A 27510-nucleotide genomic window follows, 5' to 3' on the forward strand; every position below is an offset into this window, starting at 1 on the left:
CTCCGCGCCCTCTGACCCCTGATCCCTGCCCTCTCCCTCTGGCCAAGTCCTCGCATCCCTCGGATTCTTACACGCGCCGCCCCAGCAACCCGGACCGCGCGCCGGAGTCCGCACCACGCAGCCCAGCCCGCTGGCGCCGCCGCCAAAACCCCGAGCCCGAAGCTGTTGCAGCCGCCGCAGCCGCCGCCACTTCAGCCACCGCCACCAGGGTAGCTGCGCCAGCTCTCTCATCCGCCACCTACCGTCCTCTCAACCCCGCTGGCTCCGCCCCATTTCCCCTTCACAGCGTCCTACTGGCTAACTGGGCTACCATGATGAGCTCTGACTGGTCAATTCTCACGTCCTTCCGCAGGTCTCGCCCGCAGCCAAGGCAGTACTCCCTGCCCGCCTCCTTAAGAAGGGCGGGACGAGGAATCCACGCCCCTTTCTCCTCCCATCTTCCCCGCCTTACTCGTTGAGTCCAACCCAGAGGGAGTCCCGAGTCTTTCCATTGGTGAAAGGTCAAAATGGTGGTGCTTCTGATTGGTCAGACTTCAGGAGGTGGGGACAATTGAGCGGAACAAGAAATTGAATGGTGAAAAGAAAGGTCAGTCAGACACCGAGTCCCGCCTTCTGAGATTGGCGGGTTACCTCGCAACGCTGGGACTGTGGTGGTAACTGTGGCTAGGGAAACCTGGAGCCGTCAGAGCAGTTGAGTAACCAGGTGGGAAAGGGTCGCGGATCGGTGGAATGGGGTTCAGCCCGATGTCCTTTGGCTCCCTGAGAAATTGGTAGCCCCCGCTGCGATCCAGTCTCAGCTTCAGGACCCCGTCCCTCAGCCCCTGCCTCAGTCTGGACCTCTCGCTCCACAGCCTGCAGGGAGCCGGCCTCCATTCTTCCCCTTCTACCTGCCCACTTCATGGCCCCACTCCCTCATCCCTAAAACGAGGAGGACACCAGTCAAGCAGAGTCACATCGTAGTTAACTTATTTCAAGTCAAACATGGGAGCTGTGGGTGGGAGGGGGGTTTATAAGTCCCCTCCCATGCCACCCAACGATCATACGTTCCTCGGTGAGCAGGCCATCTCACTTCAGCGTTTAAATTAGGTAGGTTTTTTTGTTTGTTTGTTGTTGTTGTTGTTGTTGTTGTTTTTGCCTAGCGCGGTGACTCACGCCTGTAATCCCAGTATTTTGGGAGGCCAAGGCGGGCAGATCACTTAAGGTCAGGAGTTCTAGACCAGCCTGGCCAATATAGTGAAACCTCATCTCTACTGAAAATACGAAAATTAGCTGGGCATGGTGGTGCACCTGTAATCCCAGCTACTCGGGAGGCTAAGGCACGAGAATCACTTGAACCCGGGAGACTGAGGTTGTGGTAAGCCAAGATCTCGCCATTGCACTCCATCCTGGGCAACAGAGCAGGACTCTGTCTCAAATAAATAAATAAATTAGGTAATTTTTATTATACCACTTTTGCCTTTGTCCTAACTTTGGAATTTATCTCCCATCTCCATCCTTAAGATGTAATCTCTTTGTACCTACTGAAGATAGAGAGTTTCTTGTGATGATTAAATGAGGCTGAGGGCTGGGCACAGTGGCTCAACCTGCAATCCCAGCAATTTGGGAGGCCGAGGCCGGCGGATCACCTGAGGCCAGGAGTTTGAGACCAGCCTGGCCAACATGGTGAAACCCTGTCTCTACTAAAAATACAAAAATTAGCTGGGCATGGTGGTGGATGCCTGTGATCCCAGCTACTTGGGAGGCTGAGGCAGGAGAATTTCTTGAACCCGGGTGGTGGAGGTTGCAGTGAGCCGAGATGGTGCCACTGCACTCCCACCGGGGTGACAGAGCGAGGCTCCATCTCAATAAATAAATAAATAAATAAGGCTGAAGTGGAAGAATCACTTGAACCCAAGAGGCGGAGGTTGCAGTGAGCCATGATTGCACTGCTGCACTCCAGCCTGGGCCACAGAGCAAAAAACCCTGTCTCAAAAATATATATATATAAAAAAACCTTTGAGGTTCAAAAGATATTTTCATAAGAAAATGAAAAGATCAGCTCAGACACAGACACGGAGGAAATATTTGCAAATCATATGTCTTATAATAGACTTGTATGTAGAAAATAAAAATAACTCTTATAACTCCAGAGGACAACTCAATTTTTTTTTCTTTTTTTTTTGAGACGGAGTCTCGCTCTGTCGCCCGGGCTGGAGTGCAGTGGCCGGATCTCAGCTCACTGCAAGCTCCGCCTCCCGGGTTTACGCCATTCTCCTGCCTCAGCCTCCCAAGTAGCTGGGACTACAGGCGCCCGCCACCTCGCCCGGCTAGCTTTTTGTATTTTTTAGTAGAGACGGGGTTTCACCGTGTTAGCCAGGATGGTCTCGATCTCCTGACCTCGTGATCCGCCCGTCTCGGCCTCCCAAAGTGCTGGGATTACAGGCTTGAGCCACCACGCCCGGCCAGACAACTCAATTTTTTTAATGGGCAAAAGAGTTGAGTAGACATTTAAAAATCAAAAAGACGGCCGGGCGCACAACGCAAATGTCATCAACAGGTGAATGAATAAACAATTCATGATATTTCCATAGAATGGAATACTATTCAGCAATAAAATTCTATACAGGAATGAAATACAATAATTGCTACAACCTGGGTGAGCCTGAAAAACATGTTAAGTTGAGGGTTTTTGGCCCAGTGGCTCACGCCTGTAATCCCAGCAATTTGGAAGGCCAAGGCTGGACGATCGTTTAAGCCTAGGAGTTTGAGAGCAGCCTGGCAACAAAGTGAGACCCCATCTCTACAAAAAATACAAAAATTAGCCAGGCATGGTGGCATGCATCTGTAGTCCCAACTATTCAGGAGGCTGAGGTGGGAGGATCACCTGAGCCTGGGGAGGTCGAGCCTATAGTGAGCCATGATTGCACTGCTGCACTCCAGCCTGGGTGACAGAGTAAGACCCTATCTATTAAAAAAAAAAAAAGTCAGCTAGGCATGGTGGCTCACGCCTGTAAATCCCAGCACTTTGGGAGGCCGAGGCAGGTGGATCACCTGAGGTAGGGAATTCGAGACCAGCCTGACCAACATGGAGAAACCCCATCTCTACTAAAATACAAAAAAATTAGCTGGGCATGGTGGCAGATGCCTGTAATCCCAGCTACTCGGGATGCTGAGGCAGGAGAATCGCTTGAACCCGAGAGGCAGAGGTTGCAGTGAGCCGAGATCATGCCATGGCACTCCAGCCTGGGCAACAAGAGGGAAACTCTGTCTCAAAAAAAAAAAAAAAAAAAAAAAGGCAGAATTTTTCAACCTCAGCTCTACTGACATTTTGGGTGAGATAATTCTTTGTTATGGGGGACTATCCTGCCAATTGTAGGATATTTAGCAGTATTATGAGCCTCTACCCACAAGATGCCAGTAGTAGCTTCTCTCAGCTGTGACAAGCAAATGCATCTTCAGATTATTGCCAAGTGTCTTCTGGAGGGCAAAGTTGCCCCAGGTTGAAAACCACTGTGCTAAGCAAAAAGTCAGATGCAAACAATTACCTACTGCATGATCCCATTTATATGAACTATCCAGGAAAGTTAAATGTGAGTGGAGGCCGGGGCAGTGGCTCACACCTGCAATCCCAGCACTTTGGGAGGCCAAGGCAGGTTGATCACTTGAGGCCAGGAGTTCAAGACCAGCCTGGGCAACATGGTGAAACCCCGTCTCTCCTAAAAACACAAAAATTAGCCAAGCGTGGTGATGCGCACCTGTAATCCCAGCTACTTGGGAGGCTGAGGCACGAGAATTGCTTGAATCCGGAAGGTGGAGGTTGCAGTGAGCCAAGATCACGCCACTGTACTCCAGCCTGGGCGACAGAGCGAGATTCAGTCTCAAAAACAAAACAACTACAACAAAAAAATGTGAGTGGAAACAGAGATTGTTTGCAGATTAACTCATGGGAATTTGGGGGAGTGATAGAAATGTTCTAAAACAGGATTGTATCTAAAACTGATGTGGCAACTTTAGATACATTTACAAAAATAGTCATTGAGTTTTACACTTACAATGGGTGAATTTTATGGTAATGTAAATTACACCTCAATAGAGCTGTAAAAAAAAAATTACATGCGTGATTAGTACCATGCAGGAAAGGTGAGAGAGTTTCCACAGGTTGTAAAGTGCTGTGTGTTCCTGTCTGAGAAGGGGTAGCCATTGAGCTAAGACCTAAATATGAGAAATTGTTAATCCAGGGAGAAATTGTTCATGGGGGGTTGGTTTCTGACATAAAGGAACATTATACGTTAGTGCCTGAGAGCAGGAGGGGTTTGAGATAGGCTGTTTTTTGTTTGTTTTGTTTTTGAGACAGAGCCTCTCTCTGTTGCCCAGGCTGGAGTGCAGTGGTGCAATCTCAGCTCACTGCAACCTACGCCTCTCGGGTTCAAGCAATTCTCCTGCCTCAGCCTACCAGGTAGCTGGGATTATAGGTGCCCGCCATCATGCGCTGCTAATTTTTGTATTTTTAGTAGAGACGGGGTTTCACCATGTTGGCCAGGCTTGGTCTCGAACTCTTGACCTCAGGTGATCCACCCGCCTCAGCCTCCCAAAGTGCTGGGATTACAGGCGTGAGCCACCGTGCCTGACCCTGTTTCATTTATTTTTAACACTAGTCCCCGTCGGCAAATTGATTTCACTGCCCAATAAAGGGTTGCAACCCTAAGATATTATTTTTTAAGCAGTTTTAGATGCACAGCAAAATTGACAGAAAGGTAGAGAGAGTTCCCATATACTCCCTATTCCCATATGAACAGCCTGCACCACCATCAACCTCCCCTACCAGAGAGGTGCATTTGTTACAGCTGATGAACCTATATTGACACATCAGCAGCAGCATCCAAATTCCATAGTTTACATAAAGGATAAGGGTTCACAGTTGGTGTTGTACATTCTGTGAATTTGGATAAATGTATAACGATGGTATCCATCATTGTAGTAAGGTACATAGTATTTTCACTTCCCTAAAAATCCTCCCTATTCTGCCTATTCATCCCTCCCTTCCCCCAGCCCTTAGACAACACTGATCTTTTTACTATCTCCATAGTTTTGCCTTTGCCAGAATGTCATATAGTTAGAGTGATACCATATGCAGCTTCTTCAGATTGGCTTCTTTCACTTAATGATATGCATTTAAGTTTCTTCCACGTCTTTTCATGGCTTGACAACTCATTTCTTTTTAACGCTGAATAATCCTGTATTCCATTGTCTGGATGCACTACTGTTTATTTAGCTATTCAGCTCCTGAAGGACATCTTGGTTGCTCCCAAATTTTGGCAGTTGTGAATGAAGCTGCTATAAATATCCATAAGCTTTTTTTGTGTGCAGGTTTTTGTGTGGACATGCATTTTCAACTCCTTTGGGTAAACACCAAGGAGTGTGATTACTGGATCATACGGTAAGAGCAGGTTTAAATTTGTAAGAAAACAACCGTCTTCCAAAGTGGCTGCACCATGTTGCATTCCCACCAACAATGACAGAGTTTTCTGCTTCACATCCTCACCAGCATTTGGAGTTGTCGGTGTTCTAGATTTTGGCCATTCTAATAGGTGTGTAGTAGTTAAATATTTTTTTCAAGTTGGAGAAGTTGATGGTAGAATAATCTAAATTCACTACTAGGAAATCCTTCTGTCTGAAACTGCCAAAGTGATACTGTCTACAGTTAGATATAACTAGTCATTTCTAAAGTGACACTGTAACCAAAAGAGGAATTAAAATTCCTAATGAACTGATTGATAAGGAGGGGAGACTGGACAATAGGGAGTGATGTAAGGGAACTCGGTCTTCTTCAGTCACTAACAGGAGAACATGAATAATACAGAAACCAGCAAAATTAAAAACGAAATAGTAAAAAGGAGTAAAAACTGCTTCTGTTTTGGCTCTTTATAAAGCCTTTGACACAAAAACATATACCATATTATTTTGTTGAAAGGTACATCTATTTTAAGAAATATTAAAGTGTTGATATTAACATATAATTTTTGAAGTAGTACTAAAAGTCATAAAAGCTTAACACTTTTGAGCAAGGATTTCATTTCATTCCCACAACAGTGCTGTGTCCCCATTTCACAGGTAGAACACCAAAGCTTAGAGAGGTCAATCGACTTACCCAAAGCCACACAGCCAGGAAGTGGTGAGACACTGGAATTGCATTCCAAATGTGTTTTTAGTTTCCACTTCAGTAATGAGGAAATGAAAGCCCAGAAGATCAAGAGGACTTACCCAAGGCTATATAGCTTGTGGCCAGTGGAAAGTATTTCATCATAAACAGCAACATAGAAATCTGTCCGGGAGGGGGCCACATTCCCTCCCAACTTGAGTCACTATCCCGTGTCCTCTGTCTCCAAAGCACCAGATAATCCTAGAGCCTACAGCCACCCAGGCAGCATTACAAACAGGGTCCCATCTGTCAATACCTCCAGCTTTCACTGCTGCAGCCCTAGCCTGGGAATCTTTTACAGACCAATTATAAACCATAAAACACAGGTTCTCAAAAAGAACGAGAGAGGAGGATTGGGTAATAGTTCAAAACTAGTCACAGAAAGACAAAAAAAGAAACCACTCAACTATGAAAAAGTAAAAACTTAATTACATTTAAATCTTTTTTTTTTTTTTTTTTGAGACGGAGTCTTGCGCTGTCGCCCGGGCTGCTGGAGTGCAGTGGCCAGATCTCAGTTCACTGCAAGCTCCGCCTCCCAGGTTTACGCCATTCTCCTGGCTCAGCCTCCCGTGTAGCTGGGACTACAGGTGCCCGCCACCTCGCCCAGCTAGTTTTTTGTATTTTTTAGTAGAGACAAGGTTTCACCATGTTAGCCAGGATGGTCTTGATCTCCTGACCTCGTGATCTGCCCATCTCGGCCTTCCAAAGTGCCGGGATTACAGGCTTGAGCCACATTTAAATCTTTTATTTAAAAAATTCCAAGCCCTGAGTAAAGGGATGCAAAATAATTCATAGGCCAATCCTTGGCCTACAGTTTTATCATGAAAATATGACTCTCAGCCGGGCGCAGTGGCTCACGCCTGTAATCCCAGCACTTTGGGAGGCCGAGGCTGGTGGATCATGAGGTCAGGAGATAGAGACCATCCTGGCTGACATGGTGAAACCCCATCTCTACTAAAAATATAAAAAATTAGCCAGGCGTGGTGGCGGGCACCTGTAGTCCCAGCTACTCGGGAGGCTGAGGCAGGAGAATGGCGTGAACCCGGGAGGTGGAGCTTGCAGTGAGTGGAGATTGGGCCACTGCACTCCAGCCCAGGCGACAGAGCGAGACTCTGTCTCCAAAAAAAAAAAAAAGAAAATATGACTCTCTTTTCTGACTCCAATTCAGGACATATATATTTTGCAAAACAACATTATCCTATTATGCCAGCATCTCCCAGTGAGGAGACAGGCCTATTGGTAAATCTGGGTTTGCCATCTCATTTATTCAACAGTGATTTTTTTCTTTTTTTTTGAGATGGAGTCTCACGCTGTCACCCAGGCTGGAGTGTACAGTGGTGCGATATCAGCTCACTACAACCCCCCTCTCCCCGGTTCAAGTGATTCTCCTGCCTCAGCCTCCCAAGTAGGTGGGCTTACAGGCATGTTTTACCACACCTGGCTAGTTTTTGTATTTTTAGTAGAGACGGAGTTTCGCCATATTGCCCAGGCTGGTCTCAAACCCCTGACCTCAGGTAATCCACCTGCCTCGGCCTGCCAAAGTGCTGGAATTACAGGTGTGAGCCACCGAGCCCAACCACAACAGTGATTTCTTTATTGAGCACTTACTGTATAGCAGTTGCTTCAGATAGCAGGTTTCATCATGAATCTATTGCTTCTTTCGAGCCCCTCCCTTTCCCCCGTCTAGATTTGAAAGACTCAGATAAAACATACAGAGTTCGGAAGAAAGCTAGAGGTTTAGAGGGTAGTGAGATCTTTCTGAGGGTAAAAAGAAAATTCCTCTTGAGCCCAGGAGTTCAAGACCAGCCTGGGCAACATAGCAAGACCTTGTTTTTTTTTTTTTTTTTTTGAGACGTAGTCTTACTGTGTCACCCAGGCTGTAGTGCAGTGGTGTGATATTGGCTCACTGCAACCTCCGTCTCCCAGGTTCAAGCAATTCTTCCGCCTTAGCCTCCACAGGTGCCCACCACCACACCCAGCTAATTTTTGTATTTTTAGTAGGGATAGGGTTTCACTATGTTGGTCAGGCTGGTCTCAAACTCCTGACCTCAAGTGATCAACCTGTCTCAGCCTCCCAAAGTGGTGGCATTACAGGCGTGAGCCACTGCGCCCGGCCAGAAGTCAATCTTAAAATCAAGAGACTGGACAGACTACTGCCGATGGGGTGCTGACTCTGTCACTTCCTAGCTGTAAACTAACTAGAATCATCTAACCTCTCTCTCTGTCTCCCTTTCTTCATCTGTGAAATAGAGGTAATAGCACCTACCTCATAGGGTTCTTGCAAGGATTAAAGGAATTAGTTCATATATAGCATTCAGAACAGTGTCTGCTACACAGTAAGTTCTCAAGAACTTACTTAGCTAATGTTAAAATGGTATTCCTTAAAATGAGATCCGGATGAGGATGGAAAAACTACCTATCAGGTATTATGCTTAGTACCTGGGTGATGAAATAATCCGTACACCAAACGCCATGACATGCAATTTACCTGTGTAACAAACCTGCACCTGTACCCTAGAACCTAAAGTAAGAGTAAATTTAAAAAGAGAGAGAAATCCATCTTCCACACTCCAGTTGTTTTTTTTTTTTTTTTTTTTTTTTTTTTTTTTTTTTTTTTTTAAACACCCTCTGACTTTTCCATGTGCCAGTTTGGATTTGTAGGGTAGTTGTAAGTGTTGGGTTTTTTTCCTTCTCTCTAGGGGGAAAAAATATATAATTAGCTCAAATCTTTTTTTTCCTCAAAATATTCTACGAGTGAAAGTAATAAAATATCCAACAAGCCTGTTTGAATGAAGATGAGGTATAATTTGCATGATAAAGATATATTTCCATTTATAAAGTTCATCAGCAGAATTAATGACAAATAAAGGGAATATCCAATTAAAGCTTCCCATCCATTAACAATTTGCTTCACTCTTAGGGCAGGAATTTTAAAAGGAGATGCTTAAGTTGGAAATGATTTAAATATTAAGGTTAGTGGCATTAAAAAGGACATGAAATGATCATATTAGGATTCAAGGAAAAGAGATTCTCTAGTCATTTTTGTTGTCAGAGTCAGATGCATTTCCCCTCAATCCTAGTTCCACGGGCTTTTTCTTGTTCACGAAAATGAGCTGTCAAGAACTGATGGGTGTCATCATAATCAAAGAAAACAAGTTTGCCCTTTAAAGCAAAAGAGGTAATTTGGCTGAAAGCAAATTGGAAACATTTCATATAACGTTGCATTTCCAGTCACATTCTCTGAAGAATTCAGGCGTTTTGATTTATGTGTGAGAGCTTTGGGGTATAATGGAGAGGACTGCATTCATTAACTACCTTGTTCACATTCATCCTGTGGCCATGAGCAAAGATCCTTCATCCTCAGAGAGGCTGAGAAAGCTCCATGGCTGTCCCTAAAACTTTTTTTTCACTTATGAGATAGGATCTAGGCCTGGCGCAGTGGCTCACACCTGTAATCCCACCACTTTGGGAGACCGAGGTGGGCAGATCACCTGAGGAGTTCAAGACCAGCTGGTCAACATGGTGAAACACTGTCTCTACTAAAAATACAAAATTAGGCTAGCATGGTGGTGCATGCCTGTAATCCTAGCTACTGGGGAGGCTGAGACAGGAAACTGCTTGTACCTGGGAGGCAGAGATTGCAGTGAGCCAACATCACACCATTGCACTCCAGCCTGGGCGACAAGAGCAAAACTCTGGCTAAAAAAAAAAAAAAAAGGAGGAGAGGTAGGGTCTTGCTCTGTCACCCAGGCTGGAGTGCAGTCGTGCGATCATGGCTCACTGCAGTCTCAACCTCCCAGGTACAGCTCAAGCAGTCCTCCTGCCTCAGCTCCCCAAATAGCGGAGACTACAGGTACCTGCCACTGTGACGGCCTAATTTTTTTTTTAACTTTTTGTAGAAGTCTCATTTTGTTGCCCAGGCTAATCTTGAACTCCTGGGCTCAAGCAATCTTCCCTCCTTGGCCTCCCAAAGTACTGGGATTACAGGTGTGAGCCACCATGCCCAGTCTCCTAAAACTTTGTCTTCAGGAAAAGCCTCAAAGGATCTCATGAGATTCATTAGGGAACAGGAAGTGTGTGTGAACCAAAGTGACTGAAGATAATCCTCAGTCCTCTGCTCCCAAAGGGGCTTCTGGTTGTTTTGTTTGTTTGTTTGTTTGTTTTGTTTTTGTTTTAAGAGACAGGGTCTCACTCTGTTGCTCAAGCTGAAGTGCAGTGGCCTGATCATAGCTCACTGCAGCCTCAAACTCCTGTGCTCAAGCAATCCTCCTGCGTCAGTCTCCCAAAGTGTTGGGATTACAGGCATGAACCATGACACCTGGACTGATTTTGAATCCATTCTGCCTTGCCAAGGAACTAAACATCCTTAGCACCTGATCTGGCCTGCCTTTCTTTTTCGTTCTTAGTCACTTTAGGTGTTTCTTTGATTCCCTGCCATTCTCTTGGTGTGCTCTTTGGTTTGGTGAGTTGAAGATATCTTTTGTGGCTTCAAGTGTCACTTCCTTCTCCTGAGCAACACAGCGAGACCCTATCTCTACAAAAATAAAAATACAATAATTAGCTGGGCATGGTGGCACGTGCCTATAGTACCAGCTACTCGGGAGCATGAGGCAGGAGGACTGTTTGAGCCCAGGAAGTCGAGGTTGCAGTGAGCCATGATCGTGCCACTGCACTCCAGCCTGGGTGACAGAGTGAGACCCTGTGTCAAAAAAAAAAAAGAGGAAATGGATCATGGGAAGGCCAAGACACCATTGTCCACTGCAGTACGGCAACTAGAGCTCAATGAGTTTAAAAGTGAGCTCATTGTTCTCCCCTCCAAACTTCCTCTCCCAATTTCTGCCATAGTTTCTTAAGGGCCCCATCTTTCACTACCAGTCACCCAAACTCAAAACTCTTCCACTCATCAAGTCCTAATGATTCTTTCTTCAAAACATTTCTCACATCTACAGACAATATGAAAATAAAAGTGGCACAGGTAACCTGTAAGTAGTAACTTACAGCTTTCATTGGTGCTTTACTTCTTAGGAGAGGGGGGAAAGACAGACAATAAGCAAATAAACAGGTGTATATAGGGATGTCATATGCTGATACTTAACCTGGAGAACAAACAGGATAAGGGGGAAGAGAAGAAGAAGAATCAGGGTGAGGGATGGGGCTGTTATGGTGGGTGTCCATCTGAGACATGGTGTTGGTGGGTGGGCAGACATCCTGGGCAGTAGGTGTTCTCTTTTTTTTTTTTTTTTATAGAGATGGGGCCTTGCTATGTTTCCCAGGCTGGTCTTGAACTTCTGGGCTCAAGCGATCCTCCCACCTCAGCTTCCCAAAGTGCTAGGATTACAGGCGTGAGCCCCTGTGCCTGGCCAAGGCAGCAGGTATTCGTTTGATAGTTGCATGAGAAATCACTAAAGTCCTGGACTTGGGATTTTCGTTTTCCTGTGTTAATGCTATTAGTTATTTATTGAACTTTTACAGCATGCAGGCCCTGTGCTGGAAGCTTCTCATTGATCCTGAGGACTCCTGTTTTACATCTGAGGAAGCCCAAGCTCTGGAAGATTAAATGAGCAGCCCAGAGACCCCCAGCAAGGATTTGAACCCAAGTGGGGCTGTGCAAAGCTAGTACTTTTAGCTATGGTACTATGAAAGCGATATAAATTACTGATCTCTGCCCTATAGATTTTTCTGAAACAGTTATTTATTTACTTATCTATCTATCTTTTGAAACAGAGTCTTATTCTGTTGCCCAGGCTGGAGTACAGTGATGCAAACTTGGCTTACTGCAACCTCCGCCTCCTGGGTTCAAGAGATTCTCATGCCTCAGCTTCCCAAGTAACTGGGATTAACCTGAGTAACAGGCACGCACCACCATGCCTGGCATTCTCTCGTATTTTCAGTAGAGACAGGGTTTCGCCATGTTGGCCAGGCTTGTCTTGAACTCCTGACCTCAGGTAATACGCCTGCCTTGGCCTCCCAAAGTGCTGTGATTACAGGTGTGAGCTACCAGGCCTGGCCTGAAACAGTCTTTTAGCTAAGCTTTTTACTCTGTAATAAATGTAGATTTATAGAAAAGTTGCAAGGATAATACAGAGGGTTCCTGTATGCCCTCCATTCAGCTCCCCCTAATGTTAACATCTTAGATAAACTTGATGTGTTTGTGAAAACCACAAAATTAGGCCCGTCACGGTGGCTTATGTCTGTATTCCCAACACTAGGAGGCTAAGGTAGGAGGATTGCTTGAGCCTAGGAGTTCAAGGTCAGCCTGGGCAACATAGTGGAGCTCATCCCTACAAAAAGTTAAAAAATTAGCCAGACATCGAGCACCTGTAGTCCTAGCTACTTGAGAGGCTGAGACAGGAGGATCACTTGAGCACAGTAGGTTGAGGCTGGAGTGAGCCATGGTCACACCACTGCACTCCAGCCAGGGTAACAGAGTGCCTACAAAATTAATGTTGGTACAATGCTATTAACTAAACTTTAGACTAGATATGGATTTCTCCAGTTCCACTAATGTCCTTTTTCCACTCCAGAATCCAATTCAGAATGCAACATCGCATTTAGTGAAACAGTTTTTTAAATTGTATTTCAAAATTGTATTTCACCACCATCCATGCCACCAATTTTTAAAATCAGTACTTAAAAATGGCCGGGCGTAGTGGCTCAGGCCTGTAATCTCAGCACTTTGGGAGGCAAAGGCAGGTGGATCACCTGAGGTCAGGAGTTTGAGACCAACCTGGCCAACATTGCAAAACCCTGTCTCTACTAAAAATACAAAAATTAGCCAGGCGTGGTGGTGTGTGCCTGTAGTCCCAGCTGCTCAGGAGGCTGAGGCAAGAGAATCATTTGAACCCGGGAGGCGGAGGTTGCAGTGAGCCGAGATCGTGTCACTGTACTGCAGCCTGGGTGACAGAGGAAGACTCTGCCTCAAAACAAACAAACAAAAAAAAAACTTTAAAATCAGTGAAAATGTGCCATTCCTAGTCCTGTTAGTCTTAACCACTATCTGCCCTGTCCCTGTCCCTGTCCTGCTCAGACTCGGGCTGATGCCTGCGGTTCCATTGCCCAGGCTCCCTTGTCAGTTGGTTTCCTGCTGGTTTTGGCCAAGGGCAGTAGAAAGAGAGAAACCAGGGTATTTCTCCTCCCCCACTGCCACCGTTCTTTCACCTGCATTTCCGGCAATGTCTCTAGCTCCTCTGGGAACTGATGGCTGTAGTTCAAGCTTCCCCTGGGTGACCCTGGGCCCCAGGCTCACCACCTCTTCATGTGGTGGCTTCCTGCCATTGACAATTGTGGGATGGCTTTGTCTTCCCCTGGTTGGCCTCTCAACTGTCCCATCACTGAGGTAACCAGTCTCTGGTTTTAAATCCTTAGAATGGCATCTGTCTTCCTGGCTAGTCCCTGCCTGACACATGTGCCTGAGACACCTCCAGGCTTGGTCTTCCTGCCCTTGTGGCCCTAACACCCTCACAAAGCTGAAAACTGCTTCCAGAGAAAGGTTCTGTGTAAAAGCGACAGGGGACCTAAGATGAACTCTTAATGTCAACAGTTGTGGTTTCTGCAGCCACACTAACCACACAGATGTCAGCACAGCTACACTCACACCTACCTCTTCCTTTTGCAGGATGGCCAGAGACAATAAAAGCATGAGACCCAAGTAGTCTACCGAAGTCTCCATCTCTGCGGACCTACAGAGGCACAGAGGGCTGCTCACAAGATGGCTTTAGACATTCTTGCCATGGCCCCTTTGTATCAGGCCCCTGCCATCAACAGAATAGGGCCAAAGACAGACCCATCTAACAGGCCAGCTGACCCACTAAAACCCTTGGTTCCCTCTAGGACCAAACTCACCACCATTGAGGCCAAAAGGATCATGTCCATCCTGGATGCGGCGATCTACAAGGTGGAGCTGGTGACCCTGCTGTCATATGTGGCATCCAACAGAGAGGATGTGGAGGGGATGCTGGGGGAGGACATCATGAGGGCAGTGAGAGAGCACGAGGATCTCTGCCAGGTCCTCCTGGAAAACGTCAGGTGCCTGAAGGAGAAAGAAAGGCAACTGCAGGAGCAGGAAGAGGCTGAGGAGGAAGGGTGGCTCAGAGACCGCCTCCTTTCCATAGAGCTGCAGAAATCCAGCCTCTTACCACTTACACAGCAGATCAAAGACTCCACCAAGAACGTCCTGAGACTCTTGCTCAGCAACCCACAGGCTGCTAGGCTCCTGCAGATGCAGACGCAGAGTAGAAGTGCAGAAGCCCAGAATTTTATTGACAGCCTAATAGAGCTTCGTGGTTTCCTGTTTGAAAAACTAGTCACTAGTCCCATGGAAGCGAGGGATAAGGCCCAGTTCATACAGGATATCAATAGACAGAATAGTAATAACCAAGAAATCATCGATACTCTTGAAAATGAATTGGCGGAGAGAATGAAGAACAGGAATGCAGAGGTATTATTTCATAGTACTGCTGGAATTACTGAAGGAGTGACACAAATCTTTTTTGTTGGTTGGGTTTTTCCTCAATGATTGCTTGATTTTTTTTTTTTTTTAAGATGTAGTCTCGCTCTGTTGTCCAGGATAGAGTGCAGTGGCATGATCTCGACTCATTGCAACCTCTACCTTCTGGGTTCAAGCAATTCTTCCACCTCAGCCTCCCAAGTAGCTGGGATTACAGACATACGCAACCACGCCCAGCTAATTTTTGTATTTTTAGTAGAGATGAGTTTTCGCCATGTTGGCCAGGCTGGTCTAGAACTCCTGACCTCAAGTGATCCTCCTGCCTCAGCCTCCCAAAGTGCTGGCCACTATGCCTGGCCAATTGATTGACTGATTTTTTGATACAGGGTCTCACTCTGTCACCCAGGCTAGAGTGCAGTGGCATGATCACAGCACACTGCAGCCTCCATCTTTCAGGCTCAAGCAATCCTCCCATCTCACCCTCCCAAGTAGCTGGGAGTACAGGTGTGTGTCACCATGGCTGGCTAATTTTTTGATTGTTTGTAAGGATGGGCTCTTGCTACGTTGCCCAGGTTGGTCTCGAGATTCTGGGTTCAAGAGATCCTTCTGCCTTGGCCTCCCAAAGTGCTGGGGTTACAGGCATGAGCCACTGTGCCCGGCCTCCCCCATGATTTTTTTTTTTTTTTTAAAGATGGAGTCTTGCTGTGTCACCCAGGCTAAAGTGCAGTGGCAACATCTTGGTTCACTGCAACCTCCACCTCCCGTGTTGGGAATGCGTACTTGGTGTCACCAAAATCAACACTGAGACAAAGGATCTCTCAGCAAGGCTAGTTTACTTTCTGCAGAAAGGGTGCTGCTCGCTAGCAGTCTTCCCACGAGAGCACACATGAACAAAAGAGACAGGGTAATTTATAACCTGACGCATCCACCCTCTGCTGTGTCCAGTTTCCATTGCCTGGAACAGGACCTCACATTCTGTACTCAACCCAATTGGCTAGCAACTTAGAACTTCCCAAAAGAGGCAAAGGCAGAGGGGAACAAAGAAAGAGAGGAAGTAACTTCTGGAATGCTGAGAGAGGGAAAAACACCTCCAAATAAGGAAGAGGAGTAGGCTATCACCTAATGCTTGCTCAGACCGGTTCAGGTATGCCAAGGCAAATATCTAAGCTAAAATGTGGGAGCTAAGAACATAGTATATAGGCCGGGCGCGGTGGCTCAAGCCTGTAATCCCAGCACTTTGGGAGGCCGAGACGGGCGGATCACGAGGTCAGGAGATCGAGACCATCCTGGCTAACACTGTGAAACCCCGTCTCTACTAAAAAATAGAAAAAACTAGCCGGCGAGGTGGCGGGCGCCTGTAGTCCCAGCTACTCGGAGGCTGAGGCAGGAGAATGGCGGTAAACCCGGGAGGCGGAGCTTGCAGTGAGCTGAGATCCGGCCACTGCACTCCAGCCCGGGCGACAGAGCGAGACTCCGCCTCAAAAAAAAAAAAAAAAAAAAAGAGAGAACATAGTATATTGATTTTTTTTTCTTTTTTTTTTTTTTGAGATGGAGTGTTGCTCTGTCACCCAGGCTGGAGTACAGTGGCATGGTATCGGTTCACTGCAAGCTCTGCTTCCCAGGTTCATGTCATTCTCCTGCCTCAGCCTCCCGAGTAGCTGCAACTACAGTTGCCTGCCACCATGCCTGGCTAATTTTTTTTATTTTTATTTTTATTTTTAGTAGAGACGGGGTTTCACCATGTTAGCCAGGATGGTCTCGATCTCCTGCCATCATGATCCACCTGCCTTGGCCTCCCAAAGTGCTGGGATTACAGGCGTGAGCCACGGTGACTGGCCTATTGATTTCTTTATTATAGTTAGCTGAATTGAAGAATATTAGCACAGGTCTTTGAGTAAATTTTGGTTCTAAGAGAGGTTACTACCTATTCTGAATTAGACTGGGAGGAAAGTCCCTTTGAAGAGGAACCTCTATTTATTTCATTTTCTACATCCTGGGTTCAAGCAATTCTTCTGGTTCAGCCTCCCGAGTCACTGGGACTACAGGTACTTGCCACAATGCCCAACTAATTTTTTTATTTTTAGTAGATATGAGGTTTCACCATGTTGGCCAGGCTGGTCTTGAACTCCTGATTCCAAGTGATCTGCCCGCCTTGGCCTCCCAAAGTGCCGTGATTGCGCCTGGCCTAAATAGCTTTTCTTTCTTTCTTTCTTTCTTTTTTTAATTCATTTACTCCACAAATTATTGTAAGTACTTACTAGGTACCAGGTCTTATAAATAAGCCCATGTGGTTCCAGCCTCATGGAGTTCACAGTAAGGAAGGTAGGAATTAAAAACTCATTTAATTACAGTTTTGAGAAGGACAATGTGCTATAAGGGAGTGTTACAGGAGAACTCAACTTATACCAAAAGGGTCAGGGACATTGAAGCCAAGATACAAAGAATGCGAGGGCGTGAACCAGGTAAGTACAGTGAGGAAGAACCTTCCAAGCTACGGAGTAGCAAACTTTTTTTTTTTTTTTTTGAGACAATCTTAGTCTATGCCCAAGCTGGAATACAGTGCTGTGATCTCAGCTTACTGCAGCCTTCATCTCCCAGGTTCAAGTGATTCTCGTGCCTCAGCCTCCCGAGTAGCTGGGATTACAGGCATGTGCCACCATGCCTGGATGATTTTTGTATATTTTAGTAGAGACAGAGTTTTGCCATGTTGGCCAGGCTGGTCTTGAACTTCTGGTCTCAAGTGATCCTCCCACCTCAGCCTCCCAAAGTGCTGGAATTACAAGTGTGAGCCATAGCACCTGGCCGCAACTTTTTCTATAAAAGGCCAGATAGTAAATACATTAGGCTTTGTGGGCCAGATGGTCTGTTGCAATTACTCAACTCAGCTCTGCTGTTATAGGGTGAAAGCAGCCACAAACAATATGTAAATGAATGGGCTGTGTTCCAACAGAACTTTACTTACAAATACAAGTGACTGGCTGGATTCGACCTGTGGGCCATAGTTTGCCAACCCGTTCCAGGTGTAGGGTAGAGTGTACCTCAGTCATGAGATAGGAATAAGCCTGGCTAGTTCAGAAACCCAGAGAATGCCAGTGAGCTAGAGGGAAGGGGCAAAGATGGGCTGGGAATGCAGGGGAAGGAGACAGATCACACGGGGCCTCGAGACCTAATCAAGGAATTTGGTCTCTAGAAGTTTTTAGTGTTAGAGACAAGATCTTGCTCTGTCACCCAGGCTGGAGTGCAGTGGCACGATCATAGCTCACTGTGGCCTTGACCTCCTGGATGATTCTCCTGCCTTAGCCTTTTGAGTAGCTGAAACTACAGACACGCGCCACCACTCTTGGCTAATTTTTTAAATTTTTGTAGAGACATGGTCTCACTATGTTGCCCAGGCTGGCCTTGAACTCCTGGGCTCAAGCAATCCCCCTGGCTCAGCCTCGCAAGTAGCTGTGACTACAGGCACATACGACCATGCCTAATTAAATTTTTTTCTTTTTTTGGAAATGGGGTCTCTGGCCAGAAGTGGTGGCTCACACCTATAATCCCAGCACTTTGGGAAGCCGAGGCGGATGGATCACTTGAGGTCAAGAGTTCAAGACCAGCCTGGCCAACATGGCGAAACCCCATCTCTACTAAAAAAAAAATACAAGCCTGTAATCCCAGCACTTTGGGAGGCCGAGACGGGCAGATCACGAGGTCAGGAGATCGAGACCATGCTGGCTAACACGGTGAAACCCCGTCTCTACTAAAAAATACAAAAAAATTAGCCGGGCGAGGTGGCGAGCGCCTGTAGTCCCAGCTACTCGGGAGGCTGAGGCAGGAGAATGGCATGAACCCGGGAGGCGGAGCTTGCAGTGAGCTGAGATCTGGCCACAGTACTCCAGCCTGGGCGGCAGAGCGAGACTCCGTCTCAAAAAAAAAAAAAAAAAAAAAAACAAAAAATTAGCTGGGTGCAGTGGCTAATGCCTGTAAGCCAGCACTTTGGGAGGCCAAGGCGGGTGGACCACCTAAGGTCAGGAGTTCGAGACCAGCCTGACCAGCATGGTGAAACCCCATCTCTACTAAAAATACAAAAATTATCTGGGCATGGTGGCGCATGCCTATAATTTCAGCTACTTGGGAGGCTGAGGCAGGAGAATCACTTGAACCCAGGAAGTGGAGGTTGTAGTGAGCCAAGATTGCGCCATCACACTCCAGCCTGTGTGACAGAGTGAGACTCTGTCTCAATTAAAAGAAAGAAAGAAAGGAAGGAAGGAAAGGAAAGAAAGGGTGAGAAGAAAAGAGAAAAGAAAAGAAAGGAGAGAAATGGGGTCTTACTCTATTACCCAGGCTGGTCTTGAACTCCTAGCTTCAAGGGATCCTCCAGCTTCAGCCTCCTGAGTAGCTAGGATTATAGGCGTATCACACCAGCTAGAAGAATTTTTAAGAAGGGAAATGGGAGTGTGGTGGCTCACGCCTGTAATCCCAACACTTGGGAGGCCAAGGCAGGTGATCACTTTAGCTCAGGAGTTCGAGACCAGCCTGGGCAACATGGTGAAACCCCATCTCTACTAAAAATACAAAAATTATCTGGGCATGGTGGCGCATGCCTATAATTTCAGCTACTTGGGAGGCTGAGGCAGGAGAATCACTTGAACCCAGGAAGTGGAGGTTGTAGTGAGCCAAGATTGCGCCATCACACTCCAGCCTGTGTGACAGAGTGAGACTCTGTCTCAATTAAAAGAAAGAAAGAAAGGAAGGAAGGAAAGGAAAGAAAGGGTGAGAAGAAAAGAGAAAAGAAAAGAAAGGAGAGAAATGGGGTCTTACTCTATTACCCAGGCTGGTCTTGAACTCCTAGCTTCAAGGGATCCTCCAGCTTCAGCCTCCTGAGTAGCTAGGATTATAGGCGTATCACACCAGCTAGAAGAATTTTTAAGAAGGGAAATGGGAGTGTGGTGGCTCACGCCTGTAATCCCAACACTTTGGGAGGCCAAGGCAGGTGGATCACTTTAGCTCAGGAGTTCGAGACCAGCCTGGGCAACATGGTGAAACCCCATCTCTACATAAAAGACAAAATTAGCTGGGTGTGGTGGTGCACACCTGTAGTCCCAGCTACTCAGGAGGCTGACGTGGGAGGATCACTTGAGCCCAGAAGGCAGAGATTGCAGGGAGCTAAGATCGCACCACTGTAGTCCAGCCTGGGCTACAGAGCAAGACCCTATCTCAAAAAAAAAAAAAAAAAAAAAAACGGTAGCATGATCCCAAACCTAATAGTAATTGTCATATTGGACACATACAGTGTATTTTGTTTTACATACATTTTCTCTCTAAATCTTTACAAAAATCCTGTGAGATGATGTGTGAGTACAGATTTGGCTGCTATAACAGAGACACCCAAAATAGCTTTGGCTTAGTTAAGACGGCAGTGTATTTCTCTGTAGTGGAAATACTGGAGCTGGTGTGGCATCTCTGCTCCCCAAGTTGTCAGAGGTCTGGCTTCTTCGATGTGACTTCCCTGCTGACCCCACGTGGGACTTCTGCCTGTGGGCCAAGATGGCTGCTCCAGCTTTCCCCATCATGTGGTCCCCGGTCCAGCCAACAGGAAGGAGGAAAGGGGAGGAGAGGGCTTGGTTCTGCCCCTTAAGGACACGTGGAGGTCTTCCTCCACACACATCTTCCACGCACATCTTGTAGCCACACCCAGCAGAGAGAGGTGCTAGGAAGGACCCACCACCTGTCACCGGGGCCGTGTTATGTTCCACATTCTACCCCACAGCCTCTCTGGGGAGAGCAGACATGGGGGATAGCCAGGCTGCACTGCCACAGGCCCTTCTGTTTCTATCCCCCACCACTCATGAGAGGTTCAAGGCCCTGGGAAACTATTCACTACCCTCCTCCCTGGTGCTGGGTTGGGCACTTCTCATTGAATTTGTCCTTTAAAGCATTCATCTGACTTTGTTGGTAACATTCACCCAACTTTGTGGATAACATATCTGTGTGTGATTTGTGTGGTCTTGAGAGGTTTGGCTCCTCCACAAGAAAAGGGGACCTTGTCTCTTTCAGCCTGCCACTGTGTCCCTAGTAAGCCTGTCCAAAAGAGGGGCATGATGTATACTTGCTGAGTGGACAGAGGACGGGCTGCTGAGCCCTCGGGCAGTGAGGTTCCTTGTAAGGTGGAAGGGGTATCATCTAGGAATAGGCAGAGGGACACAGGTGGCCCTGCTGGTCTCATTCAGGTGCTAGAACCAGCTTGGGGCTTCACCTTGGACTGACCTGGGGTCAAATGCCATTTTTGCCAGGTGGACAAATTTCATGTCATTGAACCTCAGTGTACAATGAGGGGAGACACCAATCAGGCACGTGTAGGGAGTCTACAAGGAGAGCTCTGAGTGCCGATCATATTCCCAGCGCCTGGTGCCTCAAGCCTTGCCTGCAGGACGGGCTTGCCCCAAAGATGCTGCCTCCCTGCCCCCAGTGCGCAGGAAGTGAGCAGATGCCCGGCAGGCCTGCTGCCAGCTGACCCAAGCCCAAGATGGTGACGTGAGCAGCCATAGCACCACTGTGCTCAGAGGGAGACTCTAGTGTATATGAGAAGTCTTGAGAGCTTCTTTACAAAACTGTCTCATCCTCCACCCCCATTCCTGTTCTAGAATCCACCCAAGGCAGGGGACAAGCCAGGCATAGGCCCTCAAGAGAGAGCCTGCTGGTGATCCCTGCAGCCTGCGTTCATCGCACACCTTCGTGCACCCCATCAAGTGTCTCTGCCAGCTGGGCCTCCCCTCCTGTGTCCCCAGGAGGAGCATCACTGCTGTCCCAGTCCTCCCCTGTGGCCTCAATCCAACAAGCTTGTACCCTTCATTCGTGCAAGGTAATAGAAAGTGGTGGCCGAGAACGTGGGCTCGAGGTCAGACAAACCTAGCTTCAGGCCCCAGTGGAGCTGGGCAGCCCCAGACAGATGAAGCCACCTCCTTGAGCCTCAGCTTTCTTGTCTGTAATCAGGCTGTCCCTGACCTCCACTGTGGTGTTGGGGGTGTGATTAGAGAGATAATAACCCAGGTGGCATGCCTGGCCCTGAGGGAGGATGCAGTGGTGCCAGCCTCTGATGACTGTCAGTTGGTATGGAGGGTTTTTCTTGAGATGGAGTCTCACTCTGTCACCCAAGTTACAGTGCAGTGGTGTGATATCTCCGCTTACTGCAACCTCCACTTCCCGTGTTCAAGCAATTCTCCTGCCTCAGCCTCTCGAGTAGCTGGGATTACAGGCATGCACCACCATGCCTGGCTACTTTTTGTATTTTTAGAAGAGATGGGATTTCATCATGTTGGCCAGGCTGGTCTCAAACTACTGACCGCAGGTGATCCACCTGCCTCAGCCTCCCAAAGTGTTGGGATTATAGGCGTGAGCCACTGTGCCTGGCTGGGCATGGAGGTGTTAACAGAGCCCTTTCTGTTCCTGGCTCAGGTGGAAAAGGAGAACTTTGTGATCCAAGAACTGAAAAACCACTTGCACCAGGTGCTCAAGTTCTCAGAGAACAGCCTCCTTCGCACTAAGCAGGAGGCCGAGAAGCAGCAGAAAGCCGATTTCCGGGCATCACAGGCCAGGGTAGCCAAGATCCAGAGGGAGATCCTGCAGCTGCAGTCACAGTTTTACAACCTGGTCATGGAGAACCGGGAGGCGGAGCAGGCGCTGAGGAAGGTGCCCCGGGAAGTGGGAAGCGGGAAGCGGGAAGCAGGGAGGATGGGCCGGTGGGGCCCCTGGGGCGGGGGACGGGTGGGACTCTCCCATCACTCCTGGAGGTCCAGCAGTGTTGGGCAGGGCAGGGCTGCACCAGCTACTCAGGAAGTGGCATGGTGGAGGGGAAGGGCACAGGAGCAGGGAAGGCCCAAATCCGAGCCAATGTCTCCTGGGAGGCAGGAAGGGGCAACACATAGGCCTGGGGATGGGGGACAGAGAAACTGGGACCCTGTCCCAGCATTGCTGCATGCCAGCTTTGTGACCTTGGGCAAGTTCCTCAATTCCTCAGACCCCACAGGGATAATACCCACATCTTCAGAGGCTGGGTGCCATGCAAAGGAATGAAGAAGTAGCACATGAAGCTCAGGCAAATTACTCAACTCCTGCCCAGATGCCGATTTCACACCTTGGAAATGAAAATGCTAACATTGGTCTTAATGGTTGTTACATGAGAATTACATGAGATGGTGGTGAGAGAGCTGGTGCATAGTAGGTGTTCAATAAATATCATTTCTGGCCGGGTAAGGTGGCTCATGCCTGTAATCCCAACACTTTGGGAGGCTCAGGTGGGAGGATCACTTGAACCCAGGAGGCGGAGGCTGCAGTGAGCTGTGATCACACACTGCACTCCAGCCTGGGCAACGGCAAGACCCTGTCTGTACAAAGAATAAAAGATAAATTAGTCAGGCGCTGTGATGTGTCCCAGCTACTTGGGAGGCTGAGGCAGGAGGATCACTTTAGCCCAGGAGTTTGGAGGCTGCAGTGAACCACGACTGCGCCACTGCATTCCAGCCAGGGCAAGAGAGTGAAACCTTGTCTCTTAAGAAAAACCCAAAACCTTCATTTGCCTTCTCCTTCAGCATCTCAGCCAAGACCCAGGCCTAGCACACACCCAACTTCCAAATCTCTGTCCTCGTAAAAGGCACCCTTTTTAATACTTGTCCTCAGTCTCTTAGTGTCACACTCTTGAGCATCTGATGGAAGCCACGGGCCTCTCCCCCAGCAAGAAGGCACAGATGCACATACACATCCTAGTGGACAGTTCCCTGGGGAGCCCAGGCCCCCTGAAGCTGGCCTATCCATGGTGCCCAAGCTAAGCGCTCTTGCTCTGTAGGATTAAGAGGTTGATTGATTGATTGATTGATTTTGAGACAGGGTCTCACTCTGTCACCCATGCCAGAGTGCAGTGGCGTGATCATAGCTCACTTCAGCCTCCAACTCCTGGGCTCAAGCGATCCTCCCATCCCTCGTGAATAGCTGGGACTACTGGGGCATGTCACCACGTCTGGCTAATTAAAAATTATTATTATTGGCCAGGCGCGGTGGCTCACGCCTGTAATCCCAGCACCTTGGGAGGCCGAGGCGGACGGATCTCCTGGGGTCAGGAGTTCAAGACCTGCCTGGCCAATGTGGTGAAACCCTGTCTCTATTAAAAATACAAAATTAGGCAGGCATGGTGGCGTGCACCTGTAATCCCAGCTACTTGGGAGGCTGAGGCATGAGAATTGCTTGAACTCAGGAGGTGGGGTTGCAGTGAGCCGAGATCGTACCACAGCACTCCAGCCTGGGCGACAGAGTGAAACTCCATCTCAAAAGAAAAAAAAATCCTTAATTTTTGTGGAATCAGGGTTTTGCTATGTTGCCCAGGCTGGTCTAGAACTTGTGGCCTCAAGCAATTCTCCTATTCCCACTGCAGCCTCCCAAATGGTTGGGATGAGCCACTGGCCCAGCCTGTTTATTTTTAATTTAGGTGAAACTTATATAATATGAAACCATTTTAAAATGAGCAATTCAGTGTCATTTAGTATATTCACAAAGTTGTGCGACCCCAATTCCACCACTTCTATCTAGTTCCAAAACATTATCACCTCAAAATGAAACTCCATATGCGTTAAGAAGTTACTCCCGATTCTCTTCTTACCCCTGTCCCTTGCAATCACTAATGTGCTTTCTGTCTCTGTGGATTCACCTATTCTGGACACTTCATATGAATGGAATCCTCTGTGGCAGTTGTGTCTGGAATCTTTTATTTAGCACCGTGTTTTCAAGGTTCACCCATCTTGTAGCATGGATCAGTGCTTCATTGCTTTTTATGGTGGAAATAATCTTTTAAAAACAAGATTAGATCATGTCCCTCCACTGCATCTATATCACCCAGTGGCTTTACCTCACACTTTCCTGAGAATACAGCCTCCTCTTGCTGACACTCCCTCTGTAACACAGCCTTTCCCTTGGACCTTGTTGGGGACCACTACCCTCCTCGCCACTCCCTTCCAGCCACACTGACTCGATTTCTGTCCTTTTTTTTTTTTTTTTAATTTTTATTTTTTGAGACAGTCTCGCTCTGTCACCCAGGCTGGAGTGTGGTGGCGTGATCTCAGCTCACTGCAACCTCCGCCTCCTGGGTTCAAGCAATTCTCCTGCCTCAGCCTCCCAAGTAGCTGAGATTACAGACGTGCATCATCATGCCCAACTAATTTTTGTATCTTTAGTAGAGATGGGGTTTTGGCATGTTGGCCAGGCTGGTCTCAAACTCCTGGCCTCAAGTGACCTGCCTGCCTCAGCCTCCCAAAGTGCTGGGATTACAGGCGTAAGCCACCACGCCAGGCCGATTTCTGTCCTTTAAACAACACAAGCTTGTTCCTACCTCAGGGCCTTTGCACCTGCTGCTTCCTCTGCCTAGGATGTCCTGGAACCAGGCTGCTGGCTTCAAATTCAGGCTCTGCCACCCATTAATTCTGTCACCTTGGGCAAGTGAGATAGCATGTCTGAGCCTCAGTTTCCTTGCCTGTGAAATGGAGAAAAGAGAACCTCCTTGTGCGGATTCAATAGGCGAGGCATGTCAAGCACCAGCCACAGGGCCTGGTGATGCACAGAGTGCTCAGTACTGTTGATTGTTAATATATTCCATCAAACAATGACAAATTGGATCTTTTCTAGAAGAAATATAAAGTAGAAACGGAAATCGAGAACTGGATCCAGAAATATGATACAAAGATGGGTGAGAAGCAGGTATTTGTCGCTGAATAAGTCTCTCTTGCGTGCTTTTCCCAAGACCTTCTAGGAATGGGATGGATGGGAAGAGCAGCCTTGGGATGGTCCATGGAGTGGGCAAATTTCTGAGCCTCTCTGCGGGGAACACCTGCCTCTGTTTAAAGGGTTTGTCCAGCCTGGGGCAGAGTGAGAGGTGGGAAAGAAAAGAGCCAGAAGCTGCAAGGCCAGGTGTGGTGGCTTATGCCTGTAATCCCAGCACGTTGGGAGGCCGAGGTGGGAGGATTGCTTGAGCTCAGTAATTCAAGACCATCCTGGGCAACAGAGCAAGACCCAGTCTCTATTTAAAAAAAAAAAAAAAAAAGCGACTGGCTAGAAGGGCCTGACACTGGGCCTAATGATCATGGCTCCATCTAGTGTCCACATCCTATACTCCTCTGGATGGGGTCCTGCCAGCACCCCCACAAGCTGGGGCTCCTCCCCACAGACTCAGATGGGAGCCTGCCTCCACTGCGTCACTCAGTCACTCAGCCAGTTTTTAATGAGCACCTGAGATGTGCCAGTTGTGTGGCCTTAAGCAAGGTACTTGACCTTCCCAAGCCCGTTTCTGCATCTGATTAGCAGAGGCAGTAATTACCATCTTGGGACCCTGGCGGGCATTGGGTGAGACAACATAGCTGCAAGTGTGCGTGCCCAGCATAGGGTCTGGCCTGGAGGAAGTGCTCAGGGGGTGAGAACTTCAAATCGAGACACCCCCAAACCCTTCACCCAGCGCTGGGATAACATTGGTGGCCCATGGCTCCAACCCAGAGGTCAGAGAGGCCTGGGGAGCACTGGAGGTAACATGAGCCGAAGTGAGCCAAAGCCAGGTGTACTCTTCAGAGAAGGGCAAGTCAGAATCTTGTCCTGGGCAACCGTCAGGGCCTGGAGAGGGGAGCTTTGCAGGCTGGGACTCTCGTTTCTCTGGGCTGCATGAGGGTTGTGGGTTGGTTGAGGGCAAGGACTTTGTCCACCCAGCTCTGTGTTCTCTGGCAGTGCTCTGCTTTTTGTAGATGCTGGGTAAATGTCAGTGGAAGGAAGGAAAACAGGTGTAAATGACAGCAGGAGAGGCTATGGTTAGACATAAGGAAAAACTCTGGAACTCCATTTGAGGCTTGAGAAAGTTCCTTCTCCTCTGGTGTCTTGTGGAACAGACTGCTTTTATGGCAGCAGCCTCCATTTCTTGTGTCCCCACTGTGTGCCTGGCATCATGTCCAGTACATTGTGTCCATCCGGTCATTTAATCCTAGAAACAGCCCCTGGGTTTGGAATCGTCCCCATGTTTCAGATGAGGAAAAACGAAAGCCTGAAAGGTGAAGTCAGTTGAGGTGTGGCAGAGCTGGGACTTAAAACTAAGTCTGCCCAACTCACAAGCCCGTGTTCTTTTTCTGTTCCTGAAATTATTTCAGTGGGGTCTTTCCTAGAGCTGGGATGGAGCCCATCCCCTCTCCCCATCCACCTCACTGGGACCGAGATGCTGAACAGCTTAGCTTAGGGGCATCGCTGGGGCAGAAGCCCATTTGGGAAGGGTGGGGGGCCTCAGGAAGGAGGGTGGGAGGAGGCGCTCTATGCATGGTGACCCCAGCCCCACCCCTCGCCCCAGGAGGAGTTGGAGGATCTGGAAGCTGTTCACAGGGAGGAGAAGATCACTCTGGAGGAGCTGAGGCGGAGGCACAAAGTGCTGGTGGAAGAGTTTGTGCAGATCCGGGAAGAGCGAGAGATCAACTCCAAGAAAAGGATGGAGGCGGAGCAGGAGATGGTGCGCATGGTGCGGGCGGCCACGTTAATCCAGGCCTTTTGGAAGGGATACCTGGTGCGCTCCCTGCTCAGATCCAAGAAGAAGCGGGGCAAGGGCAAAGCAAAGGGCAAGGAGAAGGGCAAGCAGAAGGGCAAGGAGAAGGGCAAAGGCAAGAAATGAGCTCTCCACCCCAGCCTGCTACTGACCCTTATCCTCCCCGAGACCAGGCCAGGAAGCCACCGTGATAGAGAGCACTAGATTCATGGCTTTCATGATGTTTTTATTTAATAAATTAAAAAGTATTTGAAGCCGCATTGAAGGGAACACTCTATGAATAAATCTCTTTACCCAGGGCTGTGGGCTGTGTGTGTCCAGCTCACAGATGGCGTTTCCACGAGGAGCGTG

At 48.0% G+C, this 27510-nt stretch overlaps 2 protein-coding genes across 8 annotated transcripts in view; one reads left to right on the forward strand and one right to left on the reverse strand.

The window, feature by feature from the left end:
- TPCN1 (two pore segment channel 1) overlaps window positions 1–253 on the reverse strand; it is a 72998-nt gene extending 72745 nt beyond the window's left edge. For all 3 annotated transcript variants that reach the window (XR_004439567.1, XM_033220495.1, XM_033220497.1), the window contains exon 1: window positions 72–253. The gene's annotated coding sequence lies outside the window, so the exon portion shown is untranslated. The remainder of the gene's footprint in view (window positions 1–71) is intronic.
- On the forward strand, window positions 118–27419 carry IQCD (IQ motif containing D). 5 transcript variants are annotated; one of them, XM_033220503.1, is made up of 6 exons: window positions 118–209; window positions 353–690; window positions 13794–14615; window positions 22065–22298; window positions 25278–25349; window positions 26971–27419. In XM_033220503.1, exons 3-6 carry the CDS (start codon window positions 13887–13889, stop codon window positions 27283–27285), a joined length of 1350 nt encoding a protein of 449 aa, XP_033076394.1. In that variant the 5' UTR covers window positions 118–209; window positions 353–690; window positions 13794–13886; the 3' UTR covers window positions 27286–27419. The 5 variants fall into 5 exon arrangements, with proteins under 5 accessions (XP_033076394.1, XP_033076391.1, XP_033076396.1 ...); XM_033220500.1 differs by having other exon boundaries at window positions 353–586; XM_033220505.1 differs by lacking the exon at window positions 25278–25349 and having other exon boundaries at window positions 353–586.
- Window positions 27420–27510: the final 91 nt, after the last annotated feature.

Source organism: Trachypithecus francoisi, unplaced genomic scaffold (assembly GCF_009764315.1).
Source record: "Trachypithecus francoisi isolate TF-2019V2 unplaced genomic scaffold, Tfra_2.0 Lachesis_group11, whole genome shotgun sequence".
NCBI lineage: Eukaryota > Metazoa > Chordata > Mammalia > Primates > Cercopithecidae > Trachypithecus > Trachypithecus francoisi.

Bases quoted from the DNA above. Each gene is read 5' to 3' on its own strand.
- IQCD (XM_033220503.1), top strand. From the start codon at position 13,887: ATGGCTTTAGACATTCTTGCCATGGCCCCTTTGTATCAGGCCCCTGCC. The intron at 14,616-22,064 runs GTATTATTTCAT...TTCCTGGCTCAG, and splicing joins TGAAGAACAGGAATGCAGAG to GTGGAAAAGGAGAACTTTGT. The intron at 22,299-25,277 runs GTGCCCCGGGAA...GATCTTTTCTAG, and splicing joins CGGAGCAGGCGCTGAGGAAG to AAGAAATATAAAGTAGAAAC.